The 21,511-nt window shown below is 36.1% G+C and overlaps 1 protein-coding gene across 1 annotated transcript in view; it reads left to right on the forward strand.

Annotated features, from left to right (window-relative positions):
• Positions 1 to 4,269: 4,269 nt before the first annotated feature.
• The window catches only part of RANBP17 (RAN binding protein 17), a 328,697-nt gene continuing 311,455 nt past the window's right edge, over positions 4,270 to 21,511 (forward strand). Inside the window, exon 1 of the mRNA XM_074292053.1 lies at positions 4,270 to 4,330. Within this exon, the coding sequence (XP_074148154.1) occupies positions 4,313 to 4,330 (18 nt within the window). The 5' untranslated portion in view covers positions 4,270 to 4,312. The remainder of the gene's footprint in view (positions 4,331 to 21,511) is intronic.

The following is a 21,511-nucleotide window of genomic DNA, read 5'->3' on the forward strand; positions in this document are numbered from 1 at the left end:
ATAATTAGAAGTCCCAACACAGATTATGGAAACTATTATAATCCTGAGGAAGAATATGAATCCGGAGACTATGAAGAAGAAAACAAATTGATTTGAAAATAGTTTGTATTTCTAATCTCTATTATAAACAGTTAGTAAAGAATGTTAGACCTGAAAGACACTTTGGAAATTAGGGAATTGGACTAGATGACTTCTGAAATACTTTCCAATTATAAGTACTGTGGACATCAAGCAAAAGCTTCTCATTTTTAAAAATGAGAACACAGGGAAGGGAGGAGTTTGCTGAAAGTCACACTGGTTCTTTATAAGAGCCCTGGTACTAGAACATGTCTCCTGTTTTCCAATCCATTGTATTTTCTTCTCTATCATTAGATTTATCTTGGGAATTAATAAAGTAAAATCTTATGTAAAACCATCAAATATAATCATTCTAAACCACTGAAAATTTTGAGTCTTTCATGAGAGTATCTATTCATGTCTTCCTCATTTTAGCATTTTGTGAATTCAGAAGACAGCTAAGCATCTCTTGAAGTGACCTTGAAAACAAGAAAAGTGAAAATGAATATTTGCTAAGGCTAAAGGCCTGGTATTTTTAGGCACTATGGGCAAAATAAAGTTGGAGGTGGCAACGTTTGCTTAAGGAGATTATAATTTCACATAGGACTTCAATTCAAATTTTACATCTCTTTCAGTACCTCTATGATCTTGGGCAAGTGACTTTTCAGTTTTTCTTAACTATAAAATGAGGGGAAATGGCCTCTAAGGTTACTTCCTCCTCTAAACCTCTGATTCTGTTATTCATACCCTCGATATCCAACAGGCTAGTCTTAAAAAAAAAATAATAATAATGTGCCAGTGCCTCACTAACTGTTTGTAAATGAGCTAAGTCCATTTTTCTTTATCAAATAAATTACTTTTTTTTTTTCTATAGAAGACTAATAGCATAGGTACTGATATTGACATCTTCTCTATCATCATTGTCATACCCTAACCTGGAAAGAAGAGAAAAGATGGATATTTTGGGCTATTCATTTCTTGAGATATTTATTATGAAAAGGTTGCTATATTAACTGAGCACTTTATACCCTATTTCAAGCATATTTTCCCTCCAAAAAATACAAAAATTCATAGGTAAAAGACTGAACAGCAATATAAACATGGGGGGGAAATGAAGAGGGATAATAAAACCAATGTTAAAAGCAAGATTATATAAGTGACATCATTTAAATTTTAAGCGTCTTTTCTGGATATAATTTTGAAGAAAGTACTTGACATTTAGATATGGCCTATTTTTTAGAAGCAGCCGTGGCCATAAAATATGTCTATGTTTTAATCTTTTTTTCTAGCCTCTGTCCTTTACATATGCTCATAATTTCATTTCTATTTCAGGTTACTTAGTCAATTTGTTTGTTGTTGTTTTTTAAAAGACCTCCAACTCACACACATACATCTGTATATACATATGTTCATATTTAACATGAATGCAGATAGTCATATGTCCTCATGCACAAATTGCAACCCTTCTATGCCTTAATAATCTTCATGATTTTGCTGTTATTATAAAAAAAAAGTTCATTGTCTTGAAGTCAACTTTTTTGATCATGAGCATCTCTGAACTAAATTGAACTAATTAATTCCTGATGTACAAGCAGGTCAGGATTCTACACTTTAAAAGATTACTAGGTTGTTAGTCTTGCTGTTACCTACCTTCCCCAATCATAGATTTTAGATCTAAGGGTCACTTCCACCTCATTAGGGGTGAGATATTAGGAGAGAACTTTCTTTCTCATATTATTCATATTGAATTTTTTTTGTAGTTAGCATAGCAAGTGTGTAACTTTCCTATAGCTGCAGTTATAATCATTCATGACTTCATACTAAAGAATTGCTACTTTAACAATCAATAAATGTTCATTACAATTTGGAGAGAAGTAATATGTAAACGATGTATGTCATTTAAATGAATAAATCAAATGATTTAATTTTTTATTGTGTTGGAGGACAGGCAATACTAACATTCATCCATGTACCTTCTATATTTCAAATTTCAAAACATATTAAGATATGTAAGTGATTGAAAGAATAAGTTCAATAATAATTATGTTCCTGAAATGGCAAGAGCTCTCCCCAATCTGCCCTCTGCTGGACTCTTAAAACTAAATATTATAATCCTACTACTATTGCAATATGTAAATAAAAATTCAAGATTCTGTTATATTCAGGAACACAGCCAAATATGCTAATACAGGATTTTTTGTACTCCAAATATATGCAGCAGACATAGTAGAATGAACATTTTGCTTTATCTTGCCCCAAATAGAAAATTTTGCCCTTCAGAAACAACTAATTCATTAGCACCTCTAAAATCCTCAGAGTTTGAGAAGGTGCAAAGATGGGGAAAGTTTAATTAGATGATAAACACCATGAACTGGATCAAGCCTTGGATAATCAAATCTTGATTAAAATTGTCATTCCACTGATTTCACAAAAGTATTTAATATAACATATATCATGGCAAAATAATTTGTACCCATTTGTATTGTCTACAAAATTCTTTGAATGATTTAATTAATATATCCTCCTTTCTCCCCAATCTTACAAATATTCAGAGAAGTTAGGTGCCTTGACTAAGGTCACATAGAACCCAACAAACAAATCCGAACCTCTGAATGTCCCCCTCCCCCCAAGACTTCTGAGTCCAATGAGCCATATGCTTTTTTTTTTTTTAATGGATGGTTGCCAGAAATGAAAATAATTTTGTCATTCCTAAGGGCTCAGAAAGTCCAACCTTTAATTGAGTTTTATAACAAGAATGAATTATTCAAAGTCCTGAAGCATCTTTTCTAATCTCTGAATTAATTTAAACCACTGTAGTGACATAATTCCATATGAAATATTATTAATCACTAAGAAGATTTTTGAATCAGGTTCACTTTTTTGTGGGACAAAACCTAAAGAAGGTGCTCAAGTTTTTTAAAAGAGAAAAACAAAATAAAGCCAAATCTTCCTTTCTGAGGGCCCTGAAAAGCTCAGTGTTCAGTGAGGGGCCTGGCCACTGAGATTGATTGGTTTTACAGAGGCGCCATTAGGGCAGGGCAGCACCGGACAGCATCTTGGGTCCGGGCATGGATGCTAGGCCATGTCGGTCCCTGGGGTCAGTTACGGCTGAGGGATCGTGTTGAGGTGGGGGGGTAGGGTAGCAAGGGAATAGGTTCTGGAAAGGGCGCTCAATTTTGAAATGATGGTTGACATTTCGACATCCCAGAACTGACTTCAAAGGATTCCGGTCCAATCTTTGCCTGATTCAGAATGCCCTTCTTCATACCCTCTGACTGTGGCCACCAGATAAGCGCGAAGTCAGAGCATCAGAGGTTCCCAAGGAAATCATTCCTCTTTTGAAAAAGCAAATGGTTTTAATTGTCAAATCATCTTTCCTGACAAGACGGACTTTGCCTTTGTTGCTCCAGATTCCGTGCTTATTCGGGGGTGGGGGAGAAAGGGGACGAGGCGGTAAGCGGAATAAGGGCAGAAAACCAGGAGGGTTTAACTGGGGTGGGAGCTGAGATAATTATATATATATATATATATATATATATATATATATATATATATATATATATATATATATATATATATATATATATATATATATATATATATATATATATATATATATATATATATATATCTGACCGAACATCGCTCTGATTGGCTCCTTTTGTAATCCTGAGTTTTATGTTGTGCATTTAAATGCCCGTTTCTGAGAGAGGGCCCAAGGGCCTCCTCAGACTGCGGAAGAAGGGGTCCAAAATACAAATAAGGTCAAGAACGCTGAAAGAAACCAGGGGATGCCAATCAGGGAGGACAATGAAGCCCCAGTAGGCAGGGTGACCGGAAGCTGGGGTTAGGGCGGTGGGTCCCCACCACGGTCTCCGGCAGCTGGCGGAGTCAAGAATCCCAGGCTACCCCCAGCGCTGCACGAGAGCGCCGTCCTGCGGCCGCAGAGGGACAGATCTGGCCCAAGAGTCCTCGAGGCGGCCCCGCTCCCGGCGCATTTCCAGCCAGATCCATCCGGCCCTTTTTTCCCCACCCTTCACCCCTCGCCCCCTTGCGCCCCCGCCCCCGCTCTGTCTCTGGGTCCCGCCGGAGCCGCCCCAGCCTTCTTCCTTCGCCCCGCCTCCACCCTGCTCTCATAACCTCTCATTCTCTCCGGGCCCGGCCACGCCCCGCCTCCTGCTCCGTGTCCCTCCCCCTGTTCCGTGCCCCGCCTCCGTCTGCTCTCCGGGTCGGGCGGGCGCCGCTTCTCGGGAAGATGGCGCTGCACTTTCAGGTCAGTGCGCGCTCCGTCGCGGCCGCGGGGCTCCGGCCCCCCGGGGGAGGGGAGGTAGCTGGCAACGGCTGGAACCGGGCAGGGACCATCTCCCATGGGGACAGCTGCAGCCAGAGCCAGGTGTCCCGGCTCTTTCTGAGCCTCCTCAGCCTTTCCTCTCCCGTGGGCTGTGGACTTTCCCCCTCCACGCCAGCCCTCCGGGAGGCTCAGTAGCCATCATTATTACCACCCCCACCCCCGCCATCCCGGCCCCTAACTCTGTCCTCCTATTCTCCGCCAGCTCCATCCCAGCCCGCCACCGCCGGTGGCTCCCGCCCCTAGGGAGGCGGGGCTGGGCTCTAAGCCTTGACCGAGAAGTGGGAGGGGGGTGGGGGAAGAGGGTCCTTGTGGCTTGGCTGGGTGTGACAGCAGGGGGCGCCATGACAAGAGGCGGGGCTAGGTGCCCCTTTGACTCCTCTGGAGAAGGGAGAGATTTTTTTTTTTATTTTCTTCTAGACTGAGGAGAGAAAAGGAGGGAGATGGATGCAGAAGGGTCAGTTTGGTGCGGCCTCTGACCCCATGGGGCTGGGTTCGAATGTCAGCGCTGACACTTAAGTCGCGTGTGTGTGTCTATTTCCGTGTGTTACCTCAGAAGTCATGTAACCCACCTGTGCTGCATTTTCCTCATCTTTAACATAAAGGAGAGGTTGGACTTAGAGGTGGCCCAACAACCTTCTGGCTTGCAATTTGTGGTCATAGAAGTTGGTTTCAGTTTCCTTAACTGAACTAGATCTCCAGCCTCTTTTTCCAGCACTTAGTTTATCTTTGCTTAAGCTCTTAGAACCTTAATGGAAGTAAGAGTGCTAAATCAATATAAATCTTTTGAGGAAAATGTTACATAAACCCAAGTACCATTTCATAGGGAAGTATTCAGTCAGAAGAAGAGGTTTAAGAGGAAAACTTGGTTTTGACAATTGCGTGGACTCTCATGGTTTCAATATTACAGGGCTCCTATCCAGTGGTGAACTAACTTTTAAATTCCAGACCTACATCTGTGCATATGCTTATCCTATTAACACTTTCAAACTCATTATGTCCAAAAGTAAACAACGCAGCTTTTCTCCTTTCAAGACTTCCCCTATCTCTGTCAATGTCATCCTCCTCTTAGTTATTCCAGCTCCAAACCTAGGAAGTCATCTTCAGTTCTCCCTCATAACCAATCAATTTCCAACTTCTGCAGCTTCTTCTTTAGGTACACCTTTAACATCTGTCCCACCCTGGTCATTGTCACTGCTACCTTCTTAATTAAGTATCCCATGAACTTTTCCTGAACTATTGTAATAGCTTCCTAGCTGATTTTCTTACATTGAATATTTCCTCCAGTCATCCTGCAGAAACAGATTAATTTTTCTAAAGCATAGGTCATTTCACCTGCCTGCAATCTTCATTGCTTTAAGAATAAAGGCCAAACACATTAGTGTCACATTCATACTGGATACATTTGAAGCAGAATAGGTCTTCATGTTTCAGGATCTTTTTCCAACCACCAGTGTAGACATTGGTTTTGATGAGAGTGGAAACTCAATAGAAGGTTGGAGAGTCAAAGGTATTTGGAGAATCAATAAGAGTACTTAGCATGGAAGTTTGCAAGATAAGACATGCCATAGTCAAGATAAATTCACAAGAGTTAAACTGAGGATCATTGAAGTCAAAGTAGTTTCACTGGGTATAAGTGAAACTGGCAATGGAACGAAGAATTATCAAATTGGAGGTCTTAATGGTGAAAATTGCCTTGTGATCTTGACAAAGTTCTTGGTATGAGAGACTGAATTTGTTTTTGGCTGAGAGCTGAGTTGAAGCATGGGATTAGAGAATCAAAATGAGAGTAAAATGAAAATGTATGCTCAGTAAATTTTGATGGTTCTTTACATTTGTACAGCACTTTATTTTTTAAAATTTATTTAAAGAATTACTTTTTGGGTTTTTCTGGTTATACATATATATTAACTTTTAAAAATTTTATTTATGAATCATATTGGGATAGAAAAATCAGAAGAAAAGAAAATACAATGAGAGGGAAAAAATACAGAAAAAAGAAATGAACATAGCATGTGTGAAGTGAACATAGCATGTGTTGATTTACATTTAGTCTCCATAGTTCTTTTTCTGGATGCAGAAGGCGTTTTCAAAGTTTAATGGGATTGCCTTGGATTACTGAACCTCTAAGAAGAACCAAGTCTTTCATAGTGGATTATCTCACATTCTTGCTGTTACTGTGTACAGTGTATTCCTGGTTCTGCTTGTTTCGCTCAGCATCAGTTCATATAAATCTTTCCAGGCTTTTCTAAAATCAACTTGTTCATAATTTTTTATAGAACAATAATATTCCATTACCTTTATGATTCACACTTACTCTTTTCCCAACTGATGGTCATCTACTCATTTTCCAATTCTTTGCCATCCCCAAAAGAGCTGCTACATACATTTTGTACATGTGGGTCCTTTTCCCTTCTTTATGATTTCCTTGTGATACAGACCCACTAATGGCACTGCTGGGTCAAAGAGTATGCACAGTTTTATAGCCCTTTGAACATAGTTCCAGATTGTTCTCTATAATGATTGAATCATTTCACAACTCCACCAACAATGCATTAGTGTACCAGTTTTCCCACATCCCCTCCAACATTTATCATGATCTTTTTCTGTCATCTTAGGCAATCTGAGAGATGTAAGGTGGTACTTCAGAGTTGTTTTAATTTGCATTTCTCTAATCAATAGTGACTTAGAGAAATTTTTTATGTGACTATAGATGGCTTTAATTTCATCCTCAGTAAATTGTTCATATCCTTTGACCATGTATCAGTTGGAGAATGGCTTGGATTCTTATAAATTTGACACATTTCTTTATATGTTTTAGAAATGAGACATTTATCAGAAACATTGGGTGTAAACATTTTTTTCTCAGCTTTGTACTTTGCTTTTAAAATTGTGTTGATTTTGTTTGTGCAAAAACTTTTTAATTTAGTGTAATCCAAGTTGTCCATTTTGCATTTCATAATGTTCTCTAGTTCTTTGGTTATAAATATCTCCCTTCTCCAAAGATCTGACAGGTAAATTATCTGTTGATGTCCTAATTTGCTTATGGTATCACTCTTTATGCCTGAATAATATATACAATTTGACCTTATTTTGTTATTGGGTGTGAGGTGTAGGTATATGCTAAGTTTCTGACATTATTTTCCAGTTTTCCCAGCAATTTTTGTGAAATAGTGAATTCTTATCCCAAAACTGGAGTTTGAGGGTTTATCAAATACTATTGATTATTGTGTCATGTGTATCTAACCTATTCCACTGATTCACAAGTCTATTTTTTATACAGTACCAAATGGTTTTGATGACTGCTGCTTTATAATAGTAAAACTCTAGGACTGCTAGGCCACCATTCTTTATATTTTTTTTCATTACTTTTTCCCTTGATATTCTCAACCTTTTGTCCTTCCATATTAATTTTGTTATTATTTTTTTCTAGCTCTGTAAAATAAAATTTTGGCAGTTCGGTATGGCATTGAACAAGTACACCAATTTAGGTAGAATTGTCGTTTTTATTTTATTAGCTCGGATTACCCATAATATTTTTCCAGTTGTTTATCACATTTTATTTGTGTGAGAAGTGTTTTATAATTGTGTTCATATAGTTCCTGGGTTTGTCTTGGCAGGTAGACACCCAAATATTTTATTTTGTCTATAGTTATTTTAAATGGAATTTATCTTTCTATCTCTTGCTGCTGTATTTTGTAAGTAATATATAGAAATTTGTATATCATTTTAAAAAGTACTTTGTATAAAACAATCATGTGAATTATGTAGTAAAAACAACATTGTTCCCATTTCGAAGATGAAGAAAATTATTCTTAGAAATGTCACAACTTGTCAAAAGAATATATACCAAGTGTTTGACCCAGAATTTGAATTTGAGCCCAAAATATCAAATTAGAGCACTGAGCCAAATCTGAAATGGAAATTTAATAAGGACAAATATAAAGTCATACTTGAGCTTAAAAAAAATCAACTTCCTATAAAGTTAAGATAGGTTAAAAGTATTTAGACATCTAGGGGAAAAACAAACTGGGAGTTTTAATCAACTATAATCTCTATATGAGCCAATAATGTGATGTAGCAGGCAAAAAAGATTTTGTGATCTTGAGCTGTATCAAGAGTGTCACAGTATCTTGAGAAGTTCAGTGATTTAATTCAAGATTAGAGTTTGAAACCAGAAAATTTGGGTTTAAGTCCTGTTTCTAACCCTAGCTCTTTGACTTAGGGCAAATCACTAAATATCCCAGGGAACTAAAGACTGAAAATTTCAGATGAGTTTGATGATGGGAGAATTTCCCTCTCTTTGAAATAATAAATCCCAACCAAAACAAAAAATTAAAAGGTAATTCTAGAACTAGGGAGATAATATTCTTATTCTACTCTACCTTGAGACTTTGCCTAGAGTATTGAATGATTTTGAGTGTGATGTTTTAGAGAGGACATTAATAACTAGAAATTGTCTAGAAGAGGATGATAAAGATGATGGAGTCTTGGTATCCTACCATGAAAATTGGAAGGAACTGGAGATGATTAGTCTGAAGAACAGAAGACTTGGGGACAGAGGACAGTTTTGATGATTGTCTTCAAGTACTTGAAGGAATATTTTATAGAAAAGGCATTAGACTTGTTTTTTTTCTACCCCCAATCTCTACTCCCAACATATAATGTTATGCTCTAGAGCAAATATTATTTTCTGCATGACTCCTCTTCCCTCCAAATACTGTGCCCTTTCCCTCAAACTATCTTATATTATTATATTTTTGTATTTATTTATATTTGTTCACTTTATATTAGGCCGTAAATTATATATATACATATATATGTATGTATATATGTATGTGTGTGTGTGTGTGTGTATATATATGATTTAAGTTTTATATCCCTTATGATGCAAGTTCCTTGTACATAAGGATTATTTCATTCTCTGTACTTGTATTTCTGGTGCTTGCTTAGCATAATTACTGGTACTTGTTAGGTGTTAATAAACTCTCCTTGGTTGACTGGTTGATATGCCTGGAACTCTCTAGATGCCGTATCTGACTTCTTTTCTTTGACTTGATTTTCCCAACTTCTCTGGCTGTTAGAATTTCCACATAGCATTCATTCTACTACTTCATCTATAAAAAAGCCTTCTGAGATGCCCCTTAGTTATATATCAGTCAATCAATTAACAAACATTTATTAAACATTTATGGTATTCCAGATATTGCATTCCTCCCTAAACTCTTTAATATATATTTTGTAGTAATATTTTAGCATTTATCACATTCTATTTTGTAGCATAGTTTTGGTTGTATGTGCATTATTTAGGCGCAGAATGTAAATTTCTTGAGGATAAAGATCTTGTATTATTTACTATTGAGACCATAGCTTATGAAAATTGATTAGGAAAAAAATGCTGATATTAAATCCTGAAAAAAAGAAGAGTGATTGGGGAGAGTAGGAAAACATGATGGTGGTCTTCAAATTTTTAAAAGGTTTTGTTGAGGAAAGATGAAATTTATAGTAGAATGTTTTCTTGAGGAAATGAACCATTTACCCTTTTTTAAATGATCTTTGGATTCCTAGCATGTAGCATGCTATACTAAGCACTTAAAATATATTTATTGAATCCACTTGGGCCCAGACAGCCCAATTAGGAGAAGTACCTGAAGGGATTAGGTTTGATATGAGGAAAAAATTAACAATTTGACAATTTGAGTCATTCAGAAATGTAAAAGCCCTTTAAGAGGTGTGGCTGGTGAAAGACAAGCTTACTGAGTATTATCCCTGGAGGTCAGAATTCCTTAGATAGTCCTTTAGATTGTTTGATTCTGAGGATGTGTTGGGGAACAGAGCAAGCTATGGGAAAGAATCCCCTAAAGAAGGGCAGGATAGATATTATTTCCATTTCCCAGATATTAGTTTCATCTGACAAAAAGAATGTTTATTTAAAAATTTTAAATATCTTTTTATTGATATCTTTCAGGGTTTTTTTTTTTTTCAAACATCACCATAATTTTCCTACATTCTTTCTCTTCTCTCTTCCAAAAGAGCTAATCCTTATCACAAATTATACTTTTAAGAAAAAAAAGAGGAAAAGTAAATAGTATGCAAAATTAATCTTTACCTCAAAAATGTTTGAAAATATAAGCAATATTCCAAATCCTATGAAACTTTCACCTTTGCAAAAAGGGTAGATGGGGCATGGAGAAAAGAAAGAGTTTCTTCTCATCTCTCTTTTTTGGGGCCATGTGTACTTGTTCTTAGTAATTTTTCACCATTCACTTTTTATTGTTTTGTAGTTGTCCTTTGCATTTACATTATTTAATCCATTGTACTTACTGCTTACTATACACTGTGTAAGATCATGTAAATCTTTATCTGTTTTTCTGTATTTATTACATTCATCATTTTTTGCTGTATATAATGCAACGTTATATTACATTTAGCATAATTTATGTATTCCTCCAGTTGATTAGTATATACTTTATTTCTATTACTTTGCTTCCACAAAAGGTACTTCCATAAACATTTTGTTGTAATATGTAGAATGTGAAGAACACAATATTTTTTTAATCTTTTTTTTATTATAGCTTTTTATTGACAAAACAAATACATGGATAATTTTCCAACATTGACCCTTGCAAAAACTTCTGTTCCAACTTTTCCCCTCCTTCCCTCCACCACCTCCCCTAGATGGCAGGTAGTCCCATACTTGTTAAATATGTTAAAGTATATGTTAAATACAATATGTGTATACATATTTATACAGTTGTCTTGCTTCACAAGAAAAATCGGACTTACAAAAAAGATAAAAATAATCTGGGAAGGAAAACAAAAATGCAAGCAAACAATAACAGAAAGAATGAAAAATGATATGTTGTGAACCACACTCATTTCCCAGTGTTCTTTCTCTGGGTGTAGCTGGTTCTATTCATTACAGATCAATTAGAACTGATTTGGATCCTGTCATTGTTGAAGAAAGCCACTTTCATCAGAATTGATCCTCATATAATATTGTTGTTGAAGTGTATAGTGATCTTCTGGTTCTGCTCATTTCACTCAGCATCAGTTGATGTAAGTCTCTCCAAGCCTCTCTGTATTCATCCTGCTGGTCATTTCTTACAGAACAATTATATTAAATAACATTCATATACCACAATTTACTGAGCCAATCTCCAATTGATGGGCAACCGTTCAATTTCCATTTTCTAGCCACTACAAAAAGGGCTGCCACAAACATTTTTGCACATATAGGTCACTTTCCCTTCTTTTATATCTCTTTAGGATATAAGCCCAATAATAACACTGCTGGATCAAAGAATATGCAGAGTTTGACAAATTTTTGAGCATAGTTCCAAACTGCTCTCCAAAATGGTTAGATCTGTTCACAACTCTACCAACAATGCATCGGTGTCCCTTTCCCCACATCCCCCACATCCCCTCCAACATTATTCACTGTCTTTTCCTGTCATCTTAGCCAATCTGAGAGGTGTGTAATGGTATCTCAGAGTTGTCTTAATTTGTATTTCTCTGATAAATAATTATTTGGAACACCTTTTCATATGGGTAGAAGTGGTTTCAATTTCATCATCTGAAAATTGTTCATATCCTTTGACCATTTATCAATTGGAGAATGGCTTGATTAAAGAACAGAATCTTTTAAGGAAATATGATAATTGTCTTTTGTGTATTTGTCACATGGAAGAGATAGACATTACTTTTATTTTTGCTTAAGTCTAGAAGGAAGGACTAAGATTTTGGTATTTCTAGAGAGGCATATCATTTCAATGTAACCAAAACATTCATTACTTTCTAATTGGAGCTATCTCAGAGTAGAATGGTGTTGGCCTGGAAGGTAGTGGATGCTCCCTTACTAAGAATCCTCAAGTGAAGACATGAGTGGTGATACTGTTGAGGAGATTCCTGAGCAAGTATAGGCTATATTAGATGCTGTCTGAGGTTCCTTTCATTTCTGAATTTCTGAGATAGTACTGAGGTGAGAGTGGTGGGGAACATAAGGGAAAGAGGAAAGAACTTTGATTCCTTGGTTATTTTGGGTATACAGTATATATTATGTTGATTATGAAGATCAGATTGGTAGAGGAAAGGGAAAATCTCCAGTTGAAAATTGGTTACATAAATGGATAAGAGGACCAAGAAGAAATGATATTTTTTTGGGATTGAGGATTAAACATAAATGGAATGCTCTATTCAGTAAATTAACTCTTATAATTTAAAACTGAACTAGAAGAAAGAACTCTGATACAGAAAGCAGAATGTGGACAGAAGAGATGAGAAAGATCATAAAATCTCAAAGGAACTTCAGAGATCATTTATTGCAGTTAGTGCCAGGAAAATAATCCCCACAAGTGGTACTGAATATTGTGGTATTGTAAGAACTGTTGAAAAGGGTGGTTTCCAAGAAATCTGGGAGGTTTTATATGAATTGATATAAAATGAACAATTTTCACAGTAATAACAAAATTGTAAAGATAATTAACTTTAAAAGACTTAGTATCTCTGATCAATGCAATTGTTTACCCTAATTCCATGATGAAAAATGCTATCTAGCTCCAGATAGAAATGATGATTTTAGAGTATAGACTAAAGCATATTTTTCTAGTTTTCTTCCTTCTTTCTTCTTTTCTCAGTTCCTTCTTTCCTTCCTTCTTTCTCTCTCTGTCTCGCTCTTATTTTTCTCTCTCTTATTTTCTTCCTTTTCTTTTTAAATTGTAGCTAATGCAGGAATGTTTTGCATGGCTTCATTTATATAACAGATATTGTATTTCTTGCCTTCTCAATGGGAGGGGGAAGAATGAGGAAAGAGAGAAAATTTGAGAATGAAAAATAAGTTTAATTTGACAAGAAAAAGAATCCACAAGTGGACATTTAACCATTGCTTAAAGACTTCCAGAAAAGAATCTACTTCTTTCCAAGGTAGTCCATCTCACTCACATATGAATAGTTGTGATTGCTGTAAGACAGGTTTTTTTGTCATAGGACCTAAATCTTATTCTCTGTAATTTAAACCCAGTATCCTAATCACACTAAACGCTTTAAATTCTTGAAGACAGCTATAATGCTCTAAGTAATTTCGACTGCTCTTTTGCAAAGCCATCATTCATACTCTAAGTTCCTATGACCAAACCCTCTTCTTCCTCTGTACTCTCTCTTAGGTAAGCTTATGGGAGTTGATAAATTTACTGTCAGTTTTATGTAAATAATTCACTGATATCTCTTTATCAATCTATCTGTCTACCCATTTATCCATCCATCCACCTATCTATCTACCTCTGTAATCTCCAGTCTCAGGTTATCTCCTGAGCTTCAGCCCTATATTACCATTTAACAATAGGACATTTCAAATGAGAGATCATGGAGACATTTAAATCTCTAAAATTAAATTAAAAAAAAACTTTAAAATTTAAGTTCAAAACTTAATTCGTGATTTTTCTCCGCAAACCCCCAACCCCTTCTTCAAAACTTTGCTATTTCTATTGAAAGCAAACTTCCTTCCAGTCTCAGAAGTCTGTTTCTTTGGCATTATCCTGGACTTCTCATTCTCCTTCACCTTAAATATATATTCAGTGACCAAATATTGCCTTTTCTATCCTACCACATCTTTTGCATTTGACTTATTTTTATTTATGCAGCTACCAACTTACTTCAAGCCCTCATTATCTCCTGCCTTGGTTATTGTAACAGCCTCCCAATTGGTCTTTTTGCTTCTCTAGTCAATCTTATACACTACTGAAGTGAATTTTATTAAATGCATATCTGACTGTGATACTGATGAGGTGTGAGAATTGAAGAGTAAGAGATCCCCTAACAGCAATGGGATCTCCTTGGACTGTGACAGGTTTTGTGAAAGATTTCAAAACCCTAATGAATATAGGCACAAGGTTTGTGGCAAAGAATGTGATTTATTTACACTGAGAAGATGGCTTGCTAGGAAGACAGCCTTCTCAGTAGGCAAGGTCCTGCCAGGAACATAGCAAAGCTGGGTTAACACTGTGAAGAAAAAAATCTTCAGCAGTAGGCAAGATCCTGTTAAGACTTCTGCAAAGATTCAAGGTTCAGAGTTGCCTTTTATTAGCCATCTGAGGCTTGGGACTTCAATTCAATTCAAAATTGAATGAGATTACTTAACTGGGAGGCTAAGATTTCCAATTCAATGAGATTACTTAGCATGAATAGATGTGGCCTCTCCCAGGAGGCTGGGAGAGCTTGAGATTCAGAACACCCCCCCCCCCCCAAAAAAAAAAAAAAGGTTAAAGGAGAACACAATTTACATCAATACTACACTATTCATCAATACTACAAATCAAGACTCCAGTGGCTTCCTATTCCTCTAGGATAAAATAGAAACTACTCTGTTTAATGTTTAAAGCCTTTTGGAAGAAAGACCATGCAAAGATAGCGGAGTAGGTCAGAAAATTCCAAATACTAAAGATTTCTCCCACAAACAAAACAAAATTAGCTTCAGAGCTAATGTAGATCAGTGAAAAATAAGTAGCATTTGGGGCAGAACCAGGATCCTCCTGAGAAAACTGGAGAAGCCTGGAAGAACCCCAGGACCAAGGATTAACTAGTGTTAACTATTTCTCTAGGCTACTTTTGCTGAAATAGCAAGTGGGGGCCCTGGGTCTAACTGGTTTCAGAAGTGGCCTCAGCTTTGGTCACAGGAATTTTTCACTTTCTGGACTATGTATTGCGTCACAGTATGAGAATTTGGTAGTCTGAATCTATGAAGATAGAGGGAACCTGTCTTGATAAGGAATGCCAGGCTCAACTGTCTTGCTTTGGGCAAGAAGGAATCAGCATACACTGAATAAGTTCAAAAACAGTGAGACAAGCTGCTGGCTGCAGGCACTTACAGGAAGGTAGAGTTCTTGGTTTTGGATTCCAGGTCAAAAGAGAAAACTGCCAAAGGTACCATTTTCCCCCCTTTCCCCTTCTCCCTTATATATTATTAAGTTCTTATTTTTAAAAAATGAACAGGCAAAGGAGAAAGAACTCAAGCATAGAAAGTTACTATAGAAATATATCTTCATCTTCAAAATAATTGTAAATGGCTACCTTTCCAAAAAGAATTTATAATAGAACTTAAAAAAAAAAAAAAAAAAAGACTTGAAAAATCAAATGATAGAGAGTGGAAGAAAAAAAAAAATCCAGAAAAATAAGATTATAAAAAGAAAGTCAAACAAATAGAAAGGGAGATTCAAAATATTTAAAAAATAAAATGTCTCTTTGAAAATTAGAATTGGGGGGCAACTAGGTGGTGCAGTGGATAGAGCACCAGCCTTGAATTCAGGAGGATCCGAGTTCAAATCTGGTCTCAGAGACTTAACACTTCCTAGCTGTGTGACCCTGGGCAAGTCACTTAACCCCAGCCTCAGGGAAAAAAAAAAAAAGAAGAAAAAGAAAATTAGAATTGGGCAAGAGGAAGCCAGTGAAGTTGATGAGATTAGACTCCCCTCGATTACCGGTCAGGGAACCAAATGATGAAGTTAGTGGCAGGTTCGGGGTTCAGGGAACTAAATGAAGAGGTTCAGGGCTATGTGCCCAAATAAAGAGGTTTGGCACAGGGTCCCCTCACTTTCCCTAGGATTTGGCGCAGGACAGGGAGTGGTAGGAACCCCTTCTAGTGGCTCAGAAGTCCTTTGTAAAGAAATTTACAAACCTGAAAAGCTAGACTGGCAAAAAGAAGTTTATTATTGGCATTGGAAAGTCAGTCTTTGCTATTCATGAAGAGAAAGACTGAATTTCTTGGTGGCAAGGTCCTGACAGAGAAGTAAAGTTTCTAGCAGAGAAATCCCCATAGAGAGGTATAGAGTCTTATTAGGGAAATAGGTGAGAAAGAGATAAAGAGGGAATAACACTAAAAGAGAATATCATTTCAGCAGGCAGAGGGTTGCTGCTATGCCAAGAGGAGAGAAAGGTTCCTTGGCTTGGTATGGCCTGACATGATAGGTCCTCTGCAAGGACTGAGCCCCAAGTTGGCTCATTTTATGGCTAGAAGCTAGGGGTTGATTTTGATGCAGTCTGGGTGCAGTTTGAGTTGGAATAAGAATAGAAAATCTTGGAATTGAATGAGTGTCTCTGGGCTGATCTTCACTTCAATAGAAAACTTAATCAGTAGTGAGTGTTATCAATGAGGGTAGTGTCTGTTTCTCAGGATAACAGAATGAAGCTGTTTATCCTGTTTCTCTCCAGCGGAGTCTTTTACAGAGGCCAGAATTCAAGGAGACTTTCTCTTGGAGGAGTTTCAGAGACAGTTTTGGAGTCCTCCTTTCAGTTTCAGATTCCCCTCATCAAAGTTATGAGACCAAGAAATAATAGAACAAAATAGAAAGAATGAAAAAAAATAGAAGAAAATGTGAAACATAAGAAAAACAACAGATCTGGTGATCAAGATGAGAAAATGTAAGAATAATTGGACTACCTGAAAGCTATGACCAAAAAAAAAGAATTATGTGGGATAGTGACCCTTACTTAAAATTAGAGACTCTCAACGGAAAAGCAATAAAGGATTTGTTATGATTTCACAAGAAAGGGCAACTCCCAATAGACAAGGTGTCAGTAGAGGAATGCAAAGCACAAACTGCAAAACACAAGATGATATAGATTCTAATGCAGAAGCCCCCATCTCCACCTCTGATCTTTTCTTCCATTGTCTGGGGCAGTCCAGGCTTATACACTAAACTTGGAAATCTATCCCAGAAACAAAAGAATATTAGTAAATAGCAAACTTTTTACCCATTAAGTACTTAAATGCTAATTATCAATATTGAGTCTGAAGAACAGTCTGGATTGAGTGAAAGAGAAGACGTCCTGTGGATTTGCAAGTCCAGCAATCCCACACTTTTGGACGGGAAGGCTCCAGAAGCCTCCCAAGAAACCTGCTCACAGAGGAAAAGATTATACAGAAAAGAAACCTCCTCCCAGAGAAGGATTATAACTTAAGGGACAACAGAACTTTACATTTTGGCACCCACAACGTGGGGCAAAGACTTTATTCTGAGCCCTTCAGAGGAGATAGCCCGGACTTGACATGTCTTCACAGAGGGTACTGTATCTTTCATCTTTTTATGTTTGCACTGGCTGTCCCACATTTCTAAAATATACCCCCTCCTTTCCCTGTCTCTTATAATTCTCTTCTTTGTTTAAGACACAGCTCAAGTACCTTTTCCTGCAAGAGGCCTTTCCTAATTTCCTCCAACTGCTTGTACTTGTAACAGTTGTGTGTCTGTGAATATATGTTTTTATTCACTTTCGATTCATGTTGTATATGTTCATATTTGTACTTCTTTTCCATTGGAATATAAGCTGCTTATGAGTAGGGATTGTTTCATTCTTTGTATTTAATTAGTATCTAGAACAGTATTTAGCACATAGTACTTGATTAGTTGTTTGAATACAGCCTGAGATCACATTAATTTTTGTGGTTGCCATACATACCACATTTGACTATTATTGAATCAAGTCTAACTCACTCTGACTTTTCTTGACATCCATAAACCAAAGACAAAAATAGTTGACAAGTTAGCAGACTCCTTTATCCATAGATTTTAAGTGAGGAAAGACTCCTTTTGAGCTATTTTGAAGGCAACAATATGGCTTGGGAATGGAAAGAATGATATTGATTATTGACCTATCTTGTGCCAGTTGTTTTGTTAAGAAATGGAAATAGGAAAAAAAGTGATAAACAGTACCTACCTTCAAGGAGCTTACAAATTAATGGAAAGCAAAAAAGAAAAAAAGTGAGAAAAGCTTAGAGGTTTGTGATTGGGAGAACTGATGATTTGTATAAGGGATATCTTTGTAAAAAGATCCTTTTCTAGAATAAGCTACAATTGAATAAATGTAGCATAGTTAAAAGACTAACATATATTTGTAACATTGCATATCCACTCAACATATTCGCATATTCGCCTTATTAAGGACTTTCCCCTCCATTTTTCACATGATTTTCTCCCTAGTGGAAGAGCATTAAACTTGAAGTCAAAACAGCTAAGTTCAAATTCCTACTCTGTTGCTGCCTATTTGACTATAAGTAAATAATGATCTTCAGGCCTCACGTTTCTTATTTATAAAATTAGTTTAGATTGAATAATTTTAATTTCTCTTAGAGCTTTGACATTCTGTAATTCTGACCTTTTCTGGCCTGGACAGAGGGACTTCATTAATGTCTGTTGAATGAATAAATCACTAAGTCTTGCTTTTGGTTTTGCTTTCCTGGCAGGAATGAGCCTATTGTGTAAGCCAATTATTTAGCTAGATTTCTTCCTATTCCTAAGATCTCCATAATAAAAGCGTGTGCTTTTAATGTCATTTCTGGAAATGTATTCTGGAAAAAGTTATTTTTCCTGAGGTAACATCATAGTGATGATATAGAAGTTTTTCATTTTAGACATTTTAAAAAGTTCACACTTTATGTGGATTCTTAAAGCCCCTGATTGTGCCTTGTACTGTGCTATTGTTGTGGCTAAGGAAATGAATCAGGAGGAAGTTGGAGTAAATGAATGAAAACTACCTAGTTGTTGGAATGGTAGAAAAAAGGGACAGATGAGGTGGCCACCTGGTTTGGGTGAGAAGACTTGCCCTCCTGTTCCTGAGACCTGAAGGATAATCTACCTTCTCTTATGCTTCCTTAAGCTTGTGTGATGCTATTTCTGCTCCTTTATATTTTTTCCAAGATTGTCCTTAATTTCACATGAATTTTCACCGGCAAGCAAAGTGCAGAGGGTTATTTGACATTAGGAATGACCCTTTAATAAAAAAAGACTTATTGAAGGATGGAGTGAAGGTGACTATCATCAGCTTAACCAAATTCAATTTCAATAATGGTTAGCTTTAGAATTAACTTTAGAATCTTAGTTCATTTGATTTAACCCAAGTTACTGAAAAGGGAAATTAAGACCTAAGGATGACAAGTGACTTGCCCATGGTTGCACAGGTAATAAGCTTAAGAGGTAAATTTCTGCCAAATTCTCTGATTCCAGAGCCAGTGTTCTTTTATGATTTACATGCTGGGAGGATATCAAATTCAATCTGGATTATAGACATGATGGGCACAGAACTGAAACGCATAAGCTAGGAATGGACAAATAGATTTGTTTGTTATCCGTGTATAAATGATAATGGAATCTGGGATCACAGGGCTAATTTTTTTCTTCTACCCTGTACCTATTAGTTATACAGATGGATTTTTAGTAATGTTTTTCTAAATCTTTTTTAGTCTTTGGTGGTTTTCATTTGTTTTATTCTCTTATATACCTCTCTGTCAAAGTTAGTTTGTATGTGTCAAATTGTTAGTACTCCAATGAGAGAATATAATTCCCTTTTGTTTTCTCTTTATTCTTTTAGTGATTTAAATTTGGTTGGAAAAATGTAATTTTATGGCCTCAAGGTTTGTGAACCAATTTTGTCCTATCAATACAGAATCAAATAATTCAAATTTTATCAGTGAAGTAAAGAAAAAAGTCAACATATTAACTGATATGGTTGGATAACTTTTTCTTATGAAGTTATTGGAGTTTTGGGGTCCTATGTCTACTTCTTACTGTCTGTTTAAAATATTCTTCCAGTCATATTTTATCCTATCCAAATGGTCTTGAACCATTGGGGAGGGGGAGCTGCCGTATTAATTTGGTAAAAAATGAATGATTCCTTTAATACTACTTATGCATTTCAAGCCACCACCAAAACATTAAATAAGAAAAATTACTTTCTGAGGTTTATTATGAGAAGAAAGCAATTGATTAGCCTACGTGTGTATATATACACATGCACACATATGTATGTATGTATCTATTTATGTGTATATACCCCACTGTCAAAGCCAGTTTTTTTCTCTAAGCAGCTTCATTCAGTATGCCAAACATGTGTCATATTGTTAGTACTCCAATGAGAGAATATCAAATTTCTTCTTGATTCTTGAAAGAAGCAAGTTAAAATATTTTCCCTTTTTTCTCTATATTCCTTTAGTGATTTAAATGTGGTTGGAAAAAATGTAATTTTTTCACAACCTCTATGCTTTAGTAAATGGTCTTTATAGGTTTCTATGGCTGAAATGACTGATATCAGCTTCCAGCTAATATTCCACCTTTCTAAATTTAGCTAAGTTAAATAATATATTGTGATCACCCTTCTCTTATTTGAAGCCACTTTGGCAGAATCTGCCTGTGCTTGTGCTCATCATCTACAGCTTTCTAAAGCTCAGGACTTACTTCATCAGTTCCACACTGAGGCTTCAGAGGAGGTTAGTGGAGTAAGCTCCATTTTGTTCAGTAAAATCACAAAAATATCCTTTGCTTGTCAACTCAAAACTAGTACATTGCTTTGCATAGTTTTAAGAGTAAATATAATAGACACTGAGGAGAGCTTAGTATAGAGTTGAATTATTTGGAGGCTCACTTAAACAATACTGTTGAGGAAATAAATTAAAAATGTCTAGTATGCCCTTTCTCTTGCCAGAATTATATCTTGATCCTTTGTATATTCACTTACAGATGTTAAAATCTGTGTCCCTTTGCAAATAATTTTATTATTTGAGTTCTTAGGGAAGTACAATCAGGACTCTTTTCAGTACTGTAGAGTCTCCTTTCATATTGTTTAAAAAAAAAAAAAAAACTTTTTTTCATTTAGAGGTTTAGGAAAATTTATAAATAACTTTACCTGTTTTTGATTGAGAATATTTTGTAGTCTGGTGGAAAAAGCATTGAGTTACTAAAAAGACTTAAGTTCTAGTTCTAAACCTGATGACCTGACAATAGCTATATGATGTTAGATAAACTACTGCCCCTCTTTGAGCTCTCTGAAAAAATGGGGGTTAGACATATTATGATATCTCTTTTAATTCATGCACAGGGAATTCATGGCCTCCCTTTTATTCTTATTTTAAATTATCCATGTGCCCTCTTACTTCAGATAAGAATATATTTTATAAACAAAATAAATGTCAGTTTTTTCATCTGTAACTTGATAAGTTGGACAAGATGACCTCTGAAGTCCCAGCTCCAAATCTATGATCCTAACTAGTCTCTTTTATTAAGTTCAGTATCCCAGTATAATTGTGATGATAATGGTGATATTTATTCCTTTATAACAGGTCAAATC

The sequence above is a fragment of the Sminthopsis crassicaudata genome, chromosome 2 (assembly GCF_048593235.1).
Source record: "Sminthopsis crassicaudata isolate SCR6 chromosome 2, ASM4859323v1, whole genome shotgun sequence".
NCBI lineage: Eukaryota > Metazoa > Chordata > Mammalia > Dasyuromorphia > Dasyuridae > Sminthopsis > Sminthopsis crassicaudata.